This window comes from Solanum lycopersicum, chromosome 1, assembly GCF_036512215.1.
Source record: "Solanum lycopersicum chromosome 1, SLM_r2.1".
In the NCBI taxonomy this organism is placed as follows: Eukaryota; Viridiplantae; Streptophyta; class Magnoliopsida; order Solanales; family Solanaceae; genus Solanum; species Solanum lycopersicum.
The window spans coordinates 6040066-6062498 of record NC_090800.1 but is presented as its reverse complement, the minus strand read 5'-3'; the positions used below and the strand labels follow the sequence as shown (position 1 = coordinate 6062498).

Sequence of the window (22433 nt, the reverse complement as noted above, 5' to 3'; positions counted from 1 at the left end):
ATGGAAGATGAGATTAAATCCTTGCATGATAATCATACCTTTGATTTGGTTAATTTACCTAAAGACAGAAAAGCTTTGAAAAACAGGTGGGTTTTTCGGGTGAAACATGAAGATGGTAATCCAGTTCCACGGTACAAAGCTAGATTAGTTGTCAAGGGATTTAATCAGAAAAAAAGGGAGTTGATTTTGATGAGATATTCTCTCCAGTTGTGAAGATGTCATCCATTCGTGTGGTTCTAGGCTTGGCTGCAAGTCTAGATTTAGAGGTTGAGCAAATGGATGTTAAAACTGCTTTCCTCCATGGTGACTTAGATGAAGAAATTTATATGGAGCAACCGGAAGGTTTTGAAGTCAAGGGAAAAGAGAATTATGTTTGCAAATTGAAGAAGAGCTTGTATGGTTTGAAACAAGCTCCCAGGCAGTGGTACAGGAAGTTTGGTTCTTTTATGAGTCAGCAGGGCTTCAATAAGACTTCTTCAGACCATTGTGTTTTTGTGCAAAAGTTCTCTGATGGTGACTTTATTATTGTGTTGCTTTATGTTGATGACATGCTTGTTGTTGGTCATAATACTTGCAGGATTTAGAAGTTGAAGCAAGAGTTGAGTAAGTCTTTTGCTATGAAAGACTTAGGACCAGCAAGGCAGATTCTTGGCATGCAGATTGTCCGTGATAGAAAGGCCAAGAAATTGGTATTATCACAAGAGAAGTACATTCAGAAAGTACTTCGCAGATTCAGCATGGACAAAGCTAAGGTTGTCAGTACACCTTTAGCTATGCACTTCAAATTGAGCACGAAACAGTGTCCTTCTAGTGATGATGAGAAGGAAGATATGAAGAAAGTTCCTTATGCTTCACCTATTGGTAGTTTGATGTATGCGATGATTTGTACAAGACCAGATATTGCTCACACTGTTGGATTTGTTAGCCGTTTTCTTTCTAATCCGGGAAGAGAACATTGGAATGCTGTGAAGTGGGTTATGAGATATCTCTGTGGCACTTCTAGTCTGAGTTTGTGTTTTGGTACAGGGAAGCCTATTCTTTGTGGTTATACTGATTCAGACATGGCTGGTGATGTTGATACTCGCAAGTCTACTTCAGGGTACTTGGTTACTTTTGCAGGGGGAGCTGTGTCTTGGCAATCTAGGTTGCAAAAATGTGTTGCTCTATCTACTACAGAAGCTGAGCTTATTGCTATCGTTGAAGCTTGTAAAGAATTGCTTTGGATGAAGAGATTCTTGGGGGAACTTGGTTGTGCTCAAGAGAGGTATGTGCTTTATTGTGACAGTCAAAGTGCTATACATCTTGGCAAGAATTCTACGTTCCATGGTCCGTCTAAACACATTGATGTGAGATACCATTGGATTCGAGATGTGTTGGATTCTAAGTTGCTTGAGCTTGAAAAGATTCATACAAATGACAATGGTTCCGATATGATGACTAAAGCTTTGCCAAGAGGGAAGTTTGAAGATTGTTGCATGGTCGCCGGGATGGCGGTCTCCTCCACATAGTCGTGAGGGGGAGAATTGTTGGTTTATGGACCTTTTTCCCTTCCTATGTGGATAAATAAAAGTCCAATTTGGACCAACCCATTTTTGCCCATAGGCCCATTCATATGAGGCAAATATAAACCTATTTAGGGTCTTATTTTCAGACATACAAGAGTGTTTTTTCAGCAGTCAAAAAGAGAGAAAGAGAGATTTTCGCAGTCAAAAATTCAGCCCTAACAGCCAACTTCAAATTGCTATTCCCGCTTCGTTTCTTGTCCGATTGAGCTGATTTTTGGACAGCATATTATCTTCATCTCAATATTTGATTAGGAACTGACAGAGTTGGATTTGGTGGCCTGCAGCTTCAGTTTTGCTGTCGTGAACAGTAGCTGCGAAATTGGTGATTTTGCTCCTTTAATTCTCTAGATTTGGTGCAATCTTATTTTGTTGTTGCTCGTTGTTTGACACTTGTTTTGTGGCCAATTTTAGAGAACAATATTGTAACTCTTGGTGATTATAGTGGAGCTTTTGGTCCCGTGGTTTTTTACTCTTCACATCGAAGGGTTTTCCACGTAAATCTTGGTGTCTTGTGTGATTGGTTTATTATTGTCTTGTTATATTTGTTTGTTTGAATTACTTGCTGCCTTACTATCATATTGCTTGTGGTTGTTTGTCTTCTCTTGGTTCAAATCGAGAAGGGAAAATATAGACTTGGGTATTCTTCCGCTGTTATCCTGTCAGGCATTCTTTGTTAGTGCCTTGTCTTTCCCAACACAACCCACTTAATTAGTTCAATGGATTTATAATATTCTCCCTTGGATGTCCATAGATAATGCGCCTCGTTAAACCTTACTAGGAAAAATCCAGTGGTAAAAAATTCTAGTGAAGGAAAAAAAGTACACATACTTTTTTATATGCATTATTTGTTGCCTCATTAAATATCTTGTTAGGAAAATCCAGTGGGACAAAACCTCGGTCAAATAAGAGCACAACGCGTATTATACTCTCCTTGATTAAAATATCACTTAATTTCTTGCGATGATATCTCCAATTTTGTACACCAGCTTCCCAATTCTAACTGTTGTCTTGACAGGATTTTCTATCGGAACCTGGACACAGATGCGTGCATAACGTCCCCTTAGTGAAGCAGATGTGCAGGTATCGATATTTAGGATGGACCCCAATTTTCTCCCTACCTTTTCTAATATTTGCCTATCATAGAATTTTATTGGAAGTTGTGGCAGTCTTGCCCATATCGTCGTATGGGTGAGTGTTGACGTGCCCGAAACAAAGTTTGGCTCCCATTTTTTATGCTACAAACCATGTGCCCTCGTGGAGGGCCTTATGGAGGCTGACTGGGTTGCTAAATTTTGCGATGAAGAAATCGCAACCTAGATCAATCAGTGTTAGTGATTCTAGTAGCTTCCAAAGGTCGACCAATTTGTTCTTCAAGTAGGTGTGTGCAATTCTTTTTCCAAATACCTTCACAATCACGGAGAGGTTCCATGTTTGGTAGATTCGCTGCGTGTCTTTAGCCGACTGTTGAATTAAGTCCAAGTCGGGGTCACCAATGGTGTCCTATTATGCTGTTTCTGTTAGGATGGTGTAGCTCCGATTTATTTCCTCCCTTTTGATTAAGAGGATTGATTTGAAGCTTTGGGTCGGCTCTAAGTCTTTTTCCATGTGATTGATGGCATCTGGTGGTTCTGGTGGCTCTAGAGGGATGTTTCCTCGTGTACCTTGGTAATGGTGTGGGTATTGGGTGCTCAGTCGCTACAGTAGGGTGATTATTTACCTTTAAAATTTACTTATTATGAGATTTTTTATTTCTTCATAATAAAAGAATAACTAAGATAAAAAAAAAAGAACAATGAATAGTTAAAATATGAAATTTGTGTATATGTATTTTTCAATCGTTAATACTATAATTTATTTTAGCCACACATTTCTCTCCTAATAATAACTTAATTTTGTGTAATAATTTTTTCCGGTTATCCTTTTTGAGTTGATTATTTAGCGCATGATTCTTTTGTAATTTATGGATCTTTTTGCTATAGATCACAATCTAAATATGTAACAACTCAAGTTATCACAGAAGAAGAATATATATTATAATCATTGAAGAACCCAAAATACAATTGAGAAATGAAAACAACAAGCGAGTAACCACTAGCTATCCTTAAACCGAAACTGAGAATGTAATCAAAGGGAAAGAAAATCAGAAATTACAGAGATGGATAGAAAAGGATGAGAAGCTTAGACTAAGAACGGAGATCAAAGGAATACTCTTTTCTTAACGATTTTCATAATTCCTAATTCACATATCACTAGCCTTTTTGATGAAATCATTTCATGCTCACTACTCAACCTGGATCCCAAATTAACTTGACCCTATTGCTCGTTCTAGGCGTAATAGCTTTTGTCAACCCAATAACTACTTGTGTGACCTGGGTGTTCACATTAGGCTGAACTTGGTTTATAACAGAATATCACATTTGAGCAAAGTGAAAATTTTATAACATAATGTTATTCAATTTTAATTTTTTCATTTTACTCTTAATAAAATAATTTGTAATTATATAAATATCTTTCATTTATTTTAGATCACATATTTTAAAATTGTTCATTCTTTTTAAACACTGTCAAATAAATTGAAACTAAGTAAGAAATTCATATTTCAAAGACTCTTCTCTTGAAGACAATGCAGCCACCGATCTTCCGTCCCCTGAAACCCTACTTTCGCTGGATCACTTCACTTGTCATTTTTATTGAAAATAGATAATCTAAAATAATTATTACTTTAGAAAATCAAAATATAATTGAATACCTTCTTCTTATTTTATTTTTAGTAATAACTAGCCTTGAAAATAATAAACATTGACTAATTAATATATGAAAATCCCAAAAAGCAAAATAGGGAAAATATTTCATGAAGATCAGTGGCGCCCCTATGCATATTCGTCCCTTTCTTTTTTTTTTTAATTAGTATTTGTCGGACTTAAACTTTCAAAAAGTCAAATTTGTTAAACTTTGATTAATATTTTTAAAAATATTTTTTAAAATTAAATAAATTCAAAAATTTCCAACATGTAGTACTTCTATATAATATTTTAGACATTTAAATTTAAATTGCAAAATATTTAGCTGATTTATTCCATTCAGGTAAAACTAGTCAACTAACTCTAGAAAAGTAAAATATGATAATTAATTTACAAGAGAGTGAGTATTAATACGCCACATGGAACTACGTCTAGGACTGTGAAGGCAATGGCAAAATTAAAAATTAAATTATTTCAGTATACTTTCAAAATTATGATATATATGTGTGATATGTGTTTGACATATTTCAAATCATTGTTTATTTCGCATTATTTAGGGAACTTTCACGTATAGTCATTAAAAAATATTCTTATTATTCTTCATAGCTATAGTTTGACAATTATAATTTGTAGCTACATATTATAGCGAGGAAAGCGAGACTAGGAGAGAGAGGAGAGATGTGAGAGAGGGCAAAAAGCGGGAGAGTTGTGAATTGTATATGTATATTGGTCAGATAATTGTATATTATACATATGTATTTGTATATACGACAAGAGAGTAGGAGAAAGAGGAGAGAGGTGAGAGAGATGGGGAGAGGGAGGAGAGAGGCAAGCGAGAGAGGGCAGAGAGTGGGAGAGAGGTGAATTGAATATGTGTATTGGTTGGATAATTTATAGTATACATATGCATTTGTATAAAAAGCAAGCAAGACTGGGAGAGAGGCGAATTGTATATGTATTGATTAAATAATTCTATATTATATATATGTATTTGTATATTTTGACGAATTATACATATACAAGTATAGTTAATTATACAAACTCAAAATCAATCCACATAATTAATGTATAATGTTAGTCGTGAGTGATAATTATAGTAAACTCTAACTATGATGAGTAATTAAATAGTATAAACTTACTTAATCGTGCAATTTTCTCTTATTTTTAATGGTAATTAATTACAATAAATATAAACATAAGTTTTTGTAAGAAAATATTTACATAAAAATTTGATAAACTTTTGTGAGAAAATGTTGTCAGATGAAACCTGTCTCCCTCGTGAAGTTGATAAGGTATCTATGATAGGCTGCATCTTTCTCCCATATATATATTTCTGTCTGATAATTACAAAAGAAAGTACTACATCACTATCCTTTCTTTTACTTCATATTCTCTTTATTTTCTTGAATAAAATTGTTGATAGAACCCTCTTATCTCTTTTAATTAATTTATATTTTCTTGATCCTCTCAAGCATTATTCAAAATCATCAAAAAAAAATAAAAAATTGGAGTTGTAGAAAAAGTTCACTAAGCCTATGACTTCTTGCAATAATGAAATGGATTTTTTCCCTACCAATTTAATGCAACATACTCCTCATGAAGATAACCATCAAGATCACTTCCATGGTTTCATCATCATCTTTTTTATTTGTATCTTTAACTTCTTTATCTAGATTTTCAATTTTTTTAACTTCTTAAAAGAGTGAAGCATCTATATATATTAACATTACTTTTACTTGTTGTAGTATGTATTAACATTAATTTTACTTGTTGTAGTATGTAAATTCGTCTTATTTTCATGATGAGTTTAAATTTTGCATACTGTCATTATATGATGTAAAATAAAAAAATTATATCATCAGATTAAGTTGACTTGGAAGAATAGGAGCTTCAGAGCAAGTCTGATATCATAATCATGAAAATAGAAGAATAACTTGTTATGATCGTATAAATTGACGTTATGATGTAAAAAACTTTGTCATTGTCGTCAGTGTAAATAACTTAAATTTTTTCATGATATATAAAAAAAATCATATTTTAAATAAAATTTATTAATAAATATCTTTTGAGTAATCTAATAGTATATTTCGATACAGGTGTTACTTCATTTCTAGGAAAAAGATCCATGTCATTTTCCAGTAAATGTGATGATCAAAATCATGGAGATCAAGAAGATGTTTTGTCTGATGATGGGACACATCATGAGGCTATATTAAGGGAAAAGAAGATTAGAAGGCTTAACATGGAACAAGTGAAGACACTTGAGATGAACTTTGAGTTAGGGAACAAACTTGAGTCTGAGAGGAAAATACAACTAGCAAGAGCTCTAGGCCTACAACCAAGGCAAGTTGCCATTTGGTTCCAAAATAGGAGGGCAAGATGGAAAACAAAGCAATTGGAGAAGCATTATGATGTTCTCAAGAGGGAGTTTGATGTTATCAAGTCACAAAATGAGGCTCTCCTAGCTCATAACAACAAGCTTCAAGCAGAGGTAACGTTATTCTATTTTATATGACATTATTTTTTTTAATATATTTTTAAAATTATATTTAAATATTTCTTAGTCTAAACTTTTTGATTTATTGTTGATGGTATGTTAATATAGTCATGTCAATGTCATGGCATGGCATACTTAAGACCATCAATTTCAAGGGTATTTTTTCTTTTTTTTTAAAAAAATTATGTTCATTCTAACATCATCTTATAAAATGAAAAGAGTTATTACCTCAACGTATGTTGCGGTGATCTTTGACTAGATACAAAATTGAAAAGAAAACAAAGAATTTTTGAAATTTTTGTCATAAATAAACTGTAAAAATTTGTTTAGTTATAAATCATTTTATCAAAGAAAAAATAACAAAGTTTAAAGTGAAATTATTTATCAATAAATAAATATAACATTATTTCAGAACAATATATATATATATATATATATATATATATATATATATATATAATGATATTTATTTTTTATTATATATTTGTTATATAAGCAAGCTAGTATTGGTTATTATATTAGAGTGGGATTTATACGGTATATACTTAAAAAATATATATGAATTTTCTTGTCACTAAAAAAGGGCAAAGGCAAATATACCTCTTAGATGCCACTGTCATCTAATAAATACCCTCATCGTCTAATAAATGGTATACATCTACCTTTTTTTTTCAACAAATTGAAACTTTTTTTAAAAAAATCTTAAAATTGGTTTTTAAATTCCAAAATACCATGTGGCTTCAAAATATTACGTAATTCATATTTTTACGCACTCAAATCCAGCTCAATTTTAATAAGACGTAAATCTTTCTCTATTCAAATTCAATCTAAATTCATTTAATAATTAAGAAGAAGAGGAATTTTGATAATTTTTTTCATTTAGATCTGATATAGGGATTTAAAAAAGAGGTGAAATAATTTTTGAAAGCGACGTGATATTTTTAAAATTTAAAAATCAGATTTATAATTACTTTTTTCAATTAAAATAATAAATATGTTAATGAAAAAGAATAAATATATTTGCTCTAAATTACAGAGTTCAAAAATTATATTTACCTCTTTACCCTTTAAAAAAAGCATTGGCTAATTCATAATGTGCATGTTTTTCTGAGCAAAATTAAGAATCTTTTGCCCATGTTCTCTTCAGTAGATCTACTGCTCATGATGACTTAAAATAATTCATCAATAAACTCCAAAAAAAAAAAAGGACACATCTGCATTTTTTAAATAAAAACCTTATATATTTTTTATAATTAAGAATTGATGTATTTTTGTTATAAAAGTAATTTAAATATATTACTATTGTTATAAAAATGAATCACATATATTTTTATATATCATTACAAAAGTGGCTGCCCTTTTATCTAAAGGAAGTGAAAAAATAATTATAATTCTGAAAAAATTCATCTATAGGTATATATGAATCTTTTTCATACATGATTTTTTCTTTTTAACTTTTTTTGATTATTATTATTTGAGTTTTATTTATTTATTTTATTTATTCATTCTTTAGTATAATAATATGAGAAATAAAGAAGTGTGAATCGAAAAAAAAAAGAAATAAAAAAAATGCAAAAATAAACTTTTTTATGGTTATATTGTAATTTATTTTTTGTATCTGTAAAAACTTTGAGGCATATTTTTGACCATCAAAATAAGAAATTCAAATTGGTCGTTGCTACAAAGAAGCAAAAAAAAACTTGTGAAAAGTATCTAAGTTTTTAATTTAGAGTTGCAATTTCTTTTAGATGGGTGCTCAATCAATTAGTGGTAGGTCTATGATCATACAAAATATTTTCTATCTCTTATCAGCACAAAGATAAATTTATATTTATTTTTATAATGGTATTTCCTCAATTTACACATATTTTGATTATATTGTTATATTTTGATGTATATCTTTTATAAATACAATGATCGAATAATTTCAAAAAAAAAATCATATTTGTTTATTAACTGCTAAATAACTACATACATTTCGATATTAATTAGATCAATATTGTTTGCAGATAATGACACTGAAAAATGGAAAGGGGCCAACAGAATCAATCAATTTGAACAAGGAGACAGATCAAGGTTCAATTTGTAGTACTAGAAGTGAAAATAGCACTGAAATTATGAAGCTGCAATGCAATAATATGAAATTAATGGACCAAACTGTCAAAGAAGAAACTTTATCCAACATCTTCTGTGGAATTGATGACAATTCATCTGGATTCTGGCCATGGCTTGATCAACAACCACATTTCAATTAAAAAATTTCAAAAAAATAAAAGGATTTATAGCTTGATAAATTTGGTTAAAATTTATCAAAGATGAATTTCACATGATGATTTTTTTTTTTACTATTGAGCTTTTAAAAAAATTACTATATATTTTTTACTTTGGTGTATTAGAATGTTGTATCATGTATGAAATGGCAAGTGTTTATCAATATTTGTTTATCATTATATAATTAAAGTGTAATTATAAGCGTACTATTTTACACTTTTTCCAAGAATGCATTCACTTCCCCTTACTCCATAGGGCCTTCTGTAACAGGGAAAAGTCTTCCTCGCTGGCCGACGTATAACTATCATCCGTAGTCAACCTTACTTCGATAAGGATTGATGTGTCACGTTCCTAATCATAGGATTGCTCCACTAAATAGATCGGATATTCATTACTACATATATAATTACCAACATCTTTACTTTTCTATTAGCATTTAAGTATGTAATATGAAGAAAAAAAAGTTGTAAAAAAATGAACCACTTAGTTACATCATGTAATTGCACCCAAAATTCTCAAGTGGGTTGAGAATTGAAAAGTGTAATTTCACCATTTCAATTATTCCTCTATTTTGATAATTACTTGATCAAAAAAATATGCTAAATTATGCAATTAATTCAATTACACTCAATTCCATTTTACTTCAGACTTTCCAAATAGTGTCTTAAAAAAGAGGGATTTGAAGAGGAGAAAGAGGTAGGGAGCAGTAGAAAACAAGTCACAATCAAAAGTTTCTTAGACTCTGATATTCACTTTAAAGTACGATTAATTTAAATTTGTATCGAATAAGGTACTATCTCTGTCAAAGGTTATTTTATATCAAGGATTTGAACTCGAAACCTCTAATTAAGAATAAAGGATAAAGTATTTTCAAGTAAAAATAATTTATATCAAAATTAAACTTGAAACGTCTGATTAAGAATAACCGAGTAGGAGAAACAACGCCTTTGGATTGTGAAATAGTAGGGAGAAATCATACAAAGTCTTGTTAACAAACTTTCGCTTAAGACATAATACATAAACATGACTTTTAATTTGATATCAGTTGACAACTTTGGCTTTTAACTTTGGATGTGTACAAGAAGACACTTAAACTTGTATAAAATTAAATAAATAGACACATTCGTCCTACATGACAATTTTGTGTCTTACGTAGCGTCTTACATGTATTATATCATGTAGGACGTGTCTACTGGTTTAATTTTATACAAGTTTAAGTGTCTATTTATGCATAATCAAATTAAAATGTGTAATTAATCACTAAAACTAATTAAAAATCATATTTATATATTACGTCATTTCTTAACCATGTAGATAAAATTTACAAAGAGAATAAAAGTATTGCTATATTAAGCTAACCTTAATATGTTACAAGGTGTATCTACTAGCTAGCTTAACATATAGTGAGTTACAAACCAAGTGTTCATCAGGAATTTATGCAAGCTGACTTAACATAAATTTATTTCCTTTGTGATGCTCCCTCTATTTCATATTTTAAAATAATTTAATTTCAATATCGTATATCTTATTTTTAGTCATATGATTCAATAATAAAAAAAAGCTTCTTCTTTTTTTAATCATATTTTCGAAATTACAAGTTCTAAAAATAATTTATTTAGCTCTTAAATTATGTAGTCAACGAAATTATACCACCACCAAAGATAAAACACCAAGAACAAGTTATTGAATATATAATACAATATATAGCATAAATATTACTTTTAGTTTTTTTTCATTACTTTTGCTTTTGAAAAACAACAAACATAAGATTAAATGCCTTTTATGATGAAATTTTCAGTTGAGCATTCTTTCAAGCAGCTCTCCATTATCTTTGAATCTACGTAAAATTCATCAAAATATATGTAACAAATTAAGTAATAAATAACATAAATAATTATTAAAATTAAAAAAATTACTGAAATAAATCTTAGGTGTGAAAAAAGTTATGTTGAAAGTGTCACCCCCTAGATAATTTAATTTCATCAATAGCTTCAACATTTGTTGAAACAATCACAATGAGAAAAATTGTCTATAAAACTTTTGTGAAGCTCATGATTAATAATTTTATTTATGCACTATTTTTTCTTAATAGAATATGTTTTTCTTTTGTATTTTGAAGTGTTTGGTTGGAACAAAGTATTGTTATTATTTATAGCAAGAGTTTTCACTAGAATTTCATAACAGATTTGACTATAACTTGGTGAAAATAAATTAGGTTATACATTTTATAATTCAAGTCATTTTATTTAACTATTATATTATCTAAACTTAATTGATAGCTTATACAAATTAATGTTTCATTTTCTTTACTAACTTTAAAATTAAGATGGTTATTTGCAATAATTGCAATTAGCTTGAAATAGGAATTTCTCACTCAAGATCTAGTGCTCTTAATTGGAAAAATCGTTTTGGTGAGAAAATTTTGTCATAATTTGTATAGAATGATATTTTACATTTTTAAATATTTTTATCCTTTTAACTCAAGTATCTTTTAATTAAAAAACTCAAGTATCTTTTAATTAAAAAATAGAAAAAAAAATCAGTTTACTTTAAAATAAAAAAATGTCATAAACTTTTTTAAATTTCTCATCAAATTTTCTGATCATTTAGCATTACCCCTCTTACACTCGAACGAGATTTAGAAATTCTCTCACAATTTAGTGAACAAAAACTGAATGGGTATGAAATCTATAAATATGTATAGATATAAGTTTTTTCTATGAAGTTCATGCTGATTTCTGAAAATTTCATACAACTAGAAAAATATTTATAAATTTCATACCACTTCAATAGCAACAAACTTAAAATATAATTTGCATACAACTCAACATTAAGATTTTCAAATTCATTTTTGGGGCCAGTTTAACCTATATCAAAAATGTTTTGGGGCGCAAATTTTATAGATTAAAATTTATTTGTATGCATCTATTTTTATAGTTTTTGATTGAAATTGTTTTTTCATGAAATTTTATATTGCTTTTATATTTTTCTTTTCATGACGAAATTGTATATATCCTTGCGAAGAGTGTCACCTTTAACGTTGGATCCATTTCCTTGTTCCGGCACATCGAAAGATCCTCTGCTGTCTATGAGATGGAGCGTAGGGAATACCCGCTATTCAGCGAAGCCATTAGGTTATAGTTGTTAGCAGAGAGTGTAGAGAGAGAATTTTGTTGTTTGTTAAATTTGTATATAGTATAATACTTATATACGTAGATAATTCTATTGTAATATTAATACAAGTGGTGATTTGGAAATACAAGTATATCTAGATACATAAGTAATTTATCCAATTTGATTAGGCAACATAAGTATAGTTGGATACATCAATACTATATTTTTATAAATAAATACCTAAGTTAACATCAAGCCTCAAGTATTATTGAAAAAACTTTAGGAAAAATAGATCGACGTTTTGTTGATTTTTTCGATTTTTTATACAGTCAAATACTTACACACTTTCATACATACACACTATTGTTTTTCTATTTTCTTATTTAACAACAGTGTATTCATATATAGGGATAATGCCCAAGTACCCCCTCAACCTATGCCCGAAATCTCAGAGACACACTTATACTATACTAAGGTCCTATTACCCCCCTGAACTTATTTTATTAATAATTTTTTACCCCTTTTAGACCTACGTGGCACTATCTTGTGAGCCCAATGATGATTGACTTTTTTTTTCAAACTAGTGTCACGTAGGCTAAAAAGGGGTAGAAAATTACTTATAAAATAAGTTCAGGGGGGTAATAGGACCTTAGTATAGTATAAGTGTGTCTTTGGAATTTCGGGCATAGGTTGAGGGGGTACTTGTGCATTTTCCCTCATATATATAATGTAATAGTGTATTCATTTTTTGGTTTAACAATAGTGTATCCATTTTCCAGATTGTTGTATTCATATGCTAAAATTGTACTACTTTACCTTGTTTGATGTATTAATACATTAAGTTTTTATAAATACATGTATCCTTGATATATTAATACTTTAAGTTTTATAAATAGAAACACCAATTTGAATTCAAAGTATTCATATGCTAATTGCACAAGTAATATATTTTCCTTATTTAGTTATTATAATTACATCTGTATTAATATATAAAATAAAAAAAATAAAAACATATGCAAAAATACAACGAGAAAAAGAGATGAATCCTCTTTTATATTCAAAATTTTATGAATACCTTTATAATTAGTTTTTAATGAATATATTATATTTAGGAATATAAATACAACTTATTGTACTAGGTGAATGAATTAGATATGCATAAAATATGTAATTATTAGTTGGTAATTTAATAATGAAAATTTGAGTGATTTAGGAACATAATAAAATGTTGGCACTTGATAGTTATGGTAACATATCATACCTTATTTAGTGTATTGTAAGATCAGTTATAAATAATAATAATTTTAAAAAATTAATACAAATATACAGCTAGTAATTGACATAAAGTGTAGTCATTTCTAGTAAATAACATATTTATAGTTATTGAACTTCAATAACCCTATAAATATATTCATTTTTGTAAGTTGCTCAAAAATTTTAGGAATCACATAGTTTTAACTTGAAATTACAATTTATCCCAATTAGTTTGTAATTAAATTAATCCCTTCAAAAGTAAAACAAACTGAATACATAATATGTAGCTCGGACACATCATATCATAAACCAGATACATAATATGTAGCTCAGATACATTAAAAATCAGCTCGAATACATATAAAATAAATCGAATACACAATATGTAGCTCAAATATATTAATACTGACTCGGATACATTAATATGTAGCTCGAATGCATTAAAAAAATAAAGAATTTTAGAGGTTTTTAGAGATAGAAGGAGATATTAAAAATAAGAAAAACATAAGATGTGTATTTCAATAATTTTTCAAATTTTATATAGGCACAAATTCTTATATATTTAGTAGTGTAAAGTTTTATTAAGTTGGAGATCTAAATTTACCTTTTTATATGGTATAAATATATTATACCCATCTAAATGAAATTATAATTTTATTATGTTGTAAAATTTAAAAAGGAACAAACCCAATTTTCAACTCATTTCAGCAATGTATCCTACTTTTAAATGGATCGATAATTTGTCTCTTTATTATCGCAATTCATTTTAATCAATCCAAGTTTAACTCTATCTGATCATTGACACCTCTAGTCGATTTTATTTTTTTTTGACTACAAGGAAAACCCGCAGTCGCTATCCTTTTGGGTGCGCACAGGGTAAAACTCCGCTCCTATGCAATAGCTCGCAAACCACATAGCAGATGTCACCCACACCAGGCAAGCCTGATGCGACGAGCTCGACCCAGAAGACAAACTCCTTACTTTCGCTGGCAAGGGGTTTCGAACTTGAGACCTCTTCATGCACAACCACAACTTAGGCACATATAAAATATGTGAAATTTTGGATGCTTCACAATGTATCTAATCGCAAGAATTATCTTTCAAGAAAATATTTTTCTAAACTATCAACATCACTATGCCTTTAACCACATTGAGTAAAAATATATATTTAGGGACAAATTAAGGCATCCACTATATATAATGTTGATACTTGGCTCATGCTAGTCATTTCTGAGATAGAAGACAATTAGTGCAATGTTAATACCAAGCACATGATGTTATACCTCAAATAAGGCTAGCATTATTCTGAAACTTCCTATACTAATATAATCCAACATGACATGTTAGTTGCCTATAGAGAGTGTTCCTTAATTATTAATCTCTCAATTTTGTTGACCAAAATGTTATGTCACAGAAATAGTCTATGACATATATTGTTATTTTAGACTCAACATATCTCGCAGATTTGTCTTTTGAACTATCATCAAATTCCAAAGTGCATGCATGTATCATATGAACTTGTGTAGTACTTCCTTTTATTTAACAATTTTCAAACTTTCTTTTTCAATCCATATCGATATGAAGTCATTTAAAATTACATTCATCTTTTTCAAAAGTTAATTTGATCGTTTAAAATTATATTCATCTTTTTCAAAAGTTAGTTTGACAACCTTAAAGCTCATCAATTCTTCTCTGTCCTCGTCGATCCACCTTCCATCATCGATATCACGCATTACTAGGAGAGAATAACAGGGACGAGGTTACTCTTGGTAAATACTAACAATTGTATAATGTATGCATACATAATAATTATACTAGCTAAAGTTTGTAAAAGTAAAAATAAAAGTGTATAGGTAATTCTTAACTGCTGTTTTTGTTATACTGTTGTGTAGTGTAGTGTAAAAATTCTATTGGGGTCTGGGTGGCAAGTTCATTCTACTTCAGACCCATTTTGTGTAGTAAGGTTTGATCGGATACGCAGTTTAAGAAATTAAATAAGATATTTGACATGTAACATTTAATGAAATAACAACACATAAAGGACTATATAGAAGTCAATTCCATATAATGATTGACTAAAATATGGTCAGTACTCAATTGGACACATTCCTAAGAAATGAACTGTTCATAATTTCATGAGTTTTGACACACAGCCCACTTGTAATAATACTTGCTCTGTCCCAATTTATGTGATACGCTCACTCAATATAAAGAGGTAGAGATTGTATACAGCTTTCGATAAGAGTCACCCGAACTCTTCATCTTTTACCACTTGATCAAGGAAAGCATTTCATCCTCTGCAGAAAAGAAATGTTTGTGGTTGGTTGAGTAACAACAAGGTTTTATCTGTAAAATCTAGTTTAGTTTACATTATGAGTATCATACCTGTTTTTCTATTTCAACTGATGCGGCAGAAAGTCTTCTTTTTAACGACAATCTCTCGTCTTCACAAGATTCCATCTTGGTGTCTAAAACAAAACAAAAGACACATAAGATGGAAGATATACAAGCTAAGAGCTCTATAAGAAAGAATGACTTTTGCACTGACCAATATTCATTCCACAGATAAAAGAGAGGATGTAAACAACACATTGTCTAAGAGTGTATCCGATTCTCCATAAAAGCATACCATCCTCCATTGTTTTCATGGAGCGCCTTTTTAATTTTGAAATATTTATTATGCCGTTTTGGGGAGCAAACAAATAACCTAGATCTCCTTGGTAGATATTGCCTACCGCTACCAAGAATAGCATCAGTTTCAGGTGAATACAACTAAAAAATTCTCCAATAAAAGCCTTAGGTATAATACATAAAAAGATGCTCAAACTTGGTCTCAGGCTCTCAGCGGCAAGTAAGCACTCCAACTTTGAGAGTGCACGTCTAGATCTAGGCACCTCAACTTGGTCTCAACTGGCAACTAAGCACTCTAACTTGTCCCACTATCTCGTGGATACCTGACACTGACATGGCACATAAATTCTAGCGGTGTCTAGATGATCATTTTTTAAGTTGGAATGTTCAACTAACACAGTGGAGATGAGTTGAGGTGCCTAGATGTACATACTCAAAGTTGGAGTGTTTAGTTGTTAGTTAAGGCCAAGTTGACATGTCTATGTAGGTATTATGCGCTTAAACACTCCAGTCTCAAATGATGCTTTTGGGACCAAATGAAGTCCTGCTATCTACAATAAGGACCTCCAGAATCAGAGGCCTTTTTCCCACTTTTGGAACCCTTGCTTTTAACTATTTGAAAGGACACTAAAGAGTCTTTTTTGATGACTCCTACATGGACCTTCATAATCTTTATGGCTGAAGTAAAAGATACCAGCACCATGACTTTTTGAGCCAAAAGAATTCCACCATGACAAGAAAAAAAGGTGAGTCAGTCCCTTGCCTAAATAGACAAGTTCTGTGTTCTTGGCATAGTACTTGTGAGATGAGCACTTTTAGATCTATTTCCAAAGAGACTATAAAACTCTTTTGAAAAGTAAATTTCTTAAATGCATAAGTTGCAAAGACCAAGGCTAAGTAGGTACTGTGGTTTCAGAAAGAGCAAGTTACATGTCAGGTAATGATGTGGATATTAGAAGAATTAACAAAGGTGAGAAAGTAGAACGTTGTCTTACCATAATAATATGTTGAGTGAATTGTGATGCGTTCCGTCGGCTGAATAATGAGAACAAAGACTATTCAGTAAAATGACAAGCTTTAATCTGGAAGAAACTGCCAAAAGATTAGATGAAGTAAATAATATTACTTAAAAACAAATAAAAAAAGGCAGAGAAAATGAAACAGCATTCGGAAAAGTATCTTTTATGGTGCAGGATACATCACTATATAAAATTTTCCAAAAGCTTGGTTGCGGTATCTATTACCTCATTTCATAAACTAGAGACAACAACTAACCAATTTGTCAGCATCTTCTGCATGATTAACTAGACAAACCATAAATGGAGAGGGCTGACCACTAATTTGACCACAGAGAAATGCTTAAACTTTGAATTGGTCCTTAGCAATAGATGTGTCAATTACATATTCTATGTTTGAGATTTGTTTTAGAGGAGGTACTTGAACCCCCCACACCCAGAACTCCAAATTCTGGGCATGCATATTTCCAGCAGTTGAACTAGTGGCAGAAATGGAGAAGATCCTAAAATGCAAAAAAATAAATAAAGAAAAATATAGTACATATTAAAGATGATGATGTTCTATATACACCATCTTACCAGAACCATCATCCTCCAACACCCTACTGTATCCCGCCCCTCAACTTCCTTTCACCATCCAAACTACCTAACCTTTACCGCTCCAGTCCCACTTCCCCACAACCCCCGGTTTACAACGCCACTTCCCACTTCCTCTAAACCATCATAAACCTCCTTTGCTGCACCCCCTGGTAGTTTCCAGCAGTTGCCGATGATGATGCCCTCCCCAACATCCATTCTTCTTCTTCTTCTCCTCCTCTACCCCCTTCCCCCCGGCAACTCCTAACAATCACAATTCCCAGGCCTATTTCTTATTCTTCCAGTACATCATTGTGTTGATTGAAGATTTTCCCCCTTAGTTTTAGCATGTGCAATCAACATTTACCGCAGCATCAAGTATAGGACCTCTTAGGAAACAATCTCAGACATGATGGCTGATATGTACTCAGTTAAATTTAGATAAGTAGATCTATACTAAGAATTTCAAACAGTTTATGCCAGTTGAGTGTGATACAGGATTAACTTTTCTATGTACTCCATATATGAAAAGTCACGCCATAATTAATGAAGAGTTTTTGATAGTTCTAGGAGTTTAAACTGAAATCTACAGCACAAGTCCTACGTCCAATCGTTGCATGATCAACCAACAAAAATGCATATGTTCCAACTTCCTCCCATGAATAAGATTCTTAAAAATATGATGTGCATTAAGTTCTGTTCGTCAAACCACACAAAGGATTACAAAGTAGGCTTCAAAAGGATCAAGTTCAAAAAACTATAGCTTTTAGCATAGTCAATATACCTTGCATAAGATACCTCTTTCAAGCAAAGTAGATAATTTTAGACCTGTTTTAAATGAAAAGAATGAAAAAGAAAATAGTTGAAGTAGAAATGATACCATTACAAAGATTCCTTCACGTCTAGTAGGTAACTGCTCAAGCTTTCTCAATGTTTCATCTCCTTTCGTAACTTTGCCAAATATTGCATACTGAATTATTTAACAAAAATGAGAAATAAATACATTTTCAATAACAAACGGAACCTTATCTATAATAGTGATAGCTAGGATTTTGACCACCATACCGTGCCATCAAGATGAGGTGCATCTCCAAGGAGCATTGAAAATGATGAGGAACCGCTGTCAGGATCATCATGCCTATGGAAAACAGAGATGGTAAAGTTCAGCAAACGTCATACTTGGTGCACAAATGAGATAACAGCAAATTCAGAAAGCGTTCAAGGTTTATTTGCCACGAATAGAAAAGAATTTTAACTTCACATAGCATCCATAGCCTTTGATCTTAATTTATATATCCAAGACAATATCCGGATACACCTCGATCAATCCTTAGCATAGACCATGACCATCTGCGGCGAAGGACGAAATGCAATATGCTAGAAAATTCCTACTTGTACTACTCCAAATATACCCATATTTTAGAAGTTAAATGTACAGCTTCTTAACAAGCACTGCCACCCAATAAAAGATAGTAGACTATATATCATGTGATTTTGCTCCTGATGAACATTTCTTCCAAGCATGAAGTTGCATTATGTAGAAAAATTGCTGTTTCAAGAAAATATACAGGACCAGTGCGTCTCAAAGGAATTACTGTACCATGGTTAAAACTTAGTATATCTGGCTATTTGTAACCAAGAAAATCCACAAATATTACCTTCCCATTGAAAGGATTCCTCTAACGTGTTTCACTTTACTAAATTCACCAACAACATTTTTTTCAGCTACTGCCCTCTGTTCTTCATTCATAGGTGCACTCCTCCCCCCAGCAACATCAGCCACTTGAGCAACAAAACCCTTATCTACCTGCAGAGGTCTTTAAGATTCTCATCATCAAATTCCAAGCATGACAAAGCACAATGTTTTAATTACTGGTAGTTACCCGAAAGAAGTGATTGGTATTGTAGCCTCCCAAGCGCACTAGCTTGAAGATATGCTCAACTGTCTTTGGCGCAACACTAGGGTAGAAACCAAATTCGATATCTCCATAATTTGTCTGTCATATAGCTCAAATCAGTCAAAAACTATTCAGATGGATCAAGACAAAGTTCTTGTACGCCAAGCAACTTTTATCATTTATCTTAAACATAACTAAAAGCACATTACAATCCAATATAACATCAGAATCAAGTAGCAGCGAGACATCTGATAGCTAATAAATATATATATTCTAAATAATCACAGTATCACGGCCCAGTATGCTGAATATCTGTTTAACCCAAAAAAAAAAGTTCCACATTTTCCTTCTAATTTTATTATAATTTAAAGCAAAAGATACTAATGAAGAAATATACTTGCTGTAGATAACAAATGAAGATTCCAGGTCCTGTTTTTGAATTTATATCTATGAATCATTGCATGCCAAGTATCAAGAAGAAACTTCTATCCCAAGTTTTATACTAAACTTAATACAACAATTGAGCCAGCTCAAGACGTAGTGTCTTTTACCAGACTTCGTAAGAAGACATACATCATTATAAAAATATATTTTTACTAAGCTCGAACTCACTGCCACAACATAGTAGTAGATGCAGTGATACTCTGCCCCACTAACGAAACATCATGAATCTGCCTTCGATTCAACAGAAATTGCTAGCAGAATAAGCTAAACAACATGTTTTTCTAGCACCTAATGATTAAACATGAATATAAACATTCATGACAATCAAATAACCAACAAATTAGGCTTAATATCACACCAATCAAGAAAAGTCTATCACTTCCTTCTACTTCTTTAGTTGTAGACATAACTAAAACAACATTTCATCAAGGGCGTGTGCCTATTGTCCCCCCCTGATGAATATGGTATATGCTTAAACAACTTCTAAAAATATCATTTGTACAAAAAATTCATATTTATTGGCACAAAGTAGCAGTGAATGCAACTGTATACTGCATCCAGGACTAAAGGTTCCTAAATCCGCCTTCCATTTTCAATTACACATACTAGCAAAATTAACTACACAGCATGACTTTTTCACAGTTAATAATGTATTAAACATTAAAAAAAACACTTTTTGGGCTTTGGCAGTCACTTAATCCAACCCACTAAACTAAATATCCCCCTAATCAAGAACCAATTAACAACAATTAGACAGGGGAGCTCATCTATCCAATAACTTTGACCCAAATCTTGTATCTGTGTTTAAAAGCAACTTAATACATATAAATAATTTATCAAACCCAATAACCGTTTATTCTAGAATCCAGAACCCATAAACTCAGTACAACAAAAGAAGCTCTCAAAGTTCTGATCTTTATAGAATAATAACCAAAATGCACTAGAACCCATATATTTTAACAGGAAAAAAAATGTGAATTTACAGTGTTTCAGTACATATACGATGATAAAAGCTGTAATGTAAATGAAGATCAACCTGAAACACAACACGGGTCGACCCGAATTCTGGTTCAAATGCATGGATACCCTTTGAAACAAAGCTGAGAAGGGTTATGTAGGCAATGAAGATGGAGACCCTTTTGTCTCTACACATATTTTCTTGAATTGGGAGAGAATTTTGCAGTGTTTTCTGCTAGAAAGGATTGAAATGGCGATCTGGATAGTCAACTCCGGGTCATGGGGCGGGTTATGTCTTTTCTTCTAGGTTTATTTTATCAAATATTAATGATTAACTTAAATTTAACTTTATGTTTCGAAATTACTAATAATAATTTAATGAAAAAAAGGTCAAAATTGCATTTATATTGTACAGTATACTCCAACAATCTAATAATGTAAGTTTTTATTGTTATACTTTTGTAAAATTACAAATATAATTTTGTAAGTAGTGTAATTTATATCGTAAAAAATACAAAATTTCATTAAAGGAGTGGATAATTATAGAAAAAGTTTTAAATATTTATCTTAAACTTTGAATAATTTATTTATATCGAACACAAAAGGCCCCAAAATTCATTTAATATGGAACAAAATGAGTACGAAATTGAACAAAAGTATTATGCGATAATATTTGGCCTAAAAATACATTAGTGCTAATAGTTTAATTTGGTCTAGGAACCCTCTATTATTACTTATTGGGTCATCCCATTAGCCAATATCATTCTCAATTGATACCTAGCATTAGGGTGTGCATGATACAGTATTGAAATTTTCAGTTTGATAATTTTACTTTTCTATTTTTTAAAAAAATATTATTATCATTAAAAAAATCTCACGGAAATTCAAAGGTAAATTCTATAGAGTGATGGTTAGAATGACATTGTTGTATGGAACTAAGTGTTGGTCGGTCAAGAAATTTCATGTCCAGAAAATATATGTTGCAGAGATAAGGATGTTGAAATGGATGTGTGGTTATAAATAAGAGCATTCGGGATAACGTGGGTGTGGCCTCATAAGACAAGGAAAGTGAGACTGAAATGGTTTGGACATCTGAAACGAATAAACACATCAGTGAGAATGTGTAAGAGGTTGGTTAGAGAGTACAAGGAGAGACAGATATAGGTTGAAGAAGTAAAAGGGAGAGGTGATAAGACCGGATATAACACAGCTTCAAGTATCGATGACGTGACCCCAGATATTTAAAAGGGTGTGGAGGACTCGTATTAGGATAGAAAGTTAGTAGGTCTTGTAATATTATCTTGCTTGGATCAGTTGATGTTTGTGATAGTACTAATTGTATTATTGTAGTTCTTATTTTAAATTCTTATCAATGTTTACTTTTTAATAAAAAAAATTATGTAGTATTTTGACTTTCTAATAGCTTAGCCAAAAGGTCACAAGTCTTGCTTTCTGAGGGGTGTTTTGTA

At 31.1% G+C, this 22433-nt stretch overlaps 2 protein-coding genes across 5 annotated transcripts; one reads left to right on the top strand and one right to left on the bottom strand.

Annotated features, from left to right (window-relative positions):
* The first annotated feature begins 4457 nt into the window (after window positions 1–4457).
* On the top strand, window positions 4458–9237 carry LOC101252709 (homeobox-leucine zipper protein ATHB-13). 2 transcript variants are annotated; one of them, XM_004228346.5, is made up of 3 exons: window positions 4458–5932; window positions 6403–6797; window positions 8813–9237. In XM_004228346.5, the coding sequence occupies exons 1-3, from the start codon at window positions 5842–5844 to the stop codon at window positions 9056–9058; spliced, it is 732 nt and encodes a 243-aa protein (XP_004228394.1). In that variant the 5' UTR covers window positions 4458–5841; the 3' UTR covers window positions 9059–9237. The 2 variants fall into 2 exon arrangements, with proteins under 2 accessions (XP_004228394.1, XP_019069724.1); XM_019214179.3 differs by having other exon boundaries at window positions 4458–5956.
* Window positions 9238–15486: 6249 nt separating this feature from the next.
* On the bottom strand, window positions 15487–21290 carry LOC101253307 (peptidyl-prolyl cis-trans isomerase CYP23). Of its 3 annotated transcripts, none has more exons than XR_011220498.1 (8): window positions 21044–21238; window positions 19549–19662; window positions 19324–19472; window positions 18731–18803; window positions 18546–18635; window positions 17069–17165; window positions 15828–15910; window positions 15487–15739 (listed from the first exon to the last, which is right to left on the bottom strand). XR_011220498.1 is itself a non-coding variant. In XM_004228348.5 (8 exons), the coding sequence occupies exons 1-8, from the start codon at window positions 21158–21160 to the stop codon at window positions 15719–15721; spliced, it is 687 nt and encodes a 228-aa protein (XP_004228396.1). In that variant the 5' UTR covers window positions 21161–21290; the 3' UTR covers window positions 15487–15718. The 3 variants fall into 3 exon arrangements, 1 of the variants encoding a protein (XP_004228396.1); XR_742123.4 differs by having other exon boundaries at window positions 17069–17155; XM_004228348.5 differs by having other exon boundaries at window positions 17069–17108; window positions 21044–21290.
* Window positions 21291–22433: the final 1143 nt, after the last annotated feature.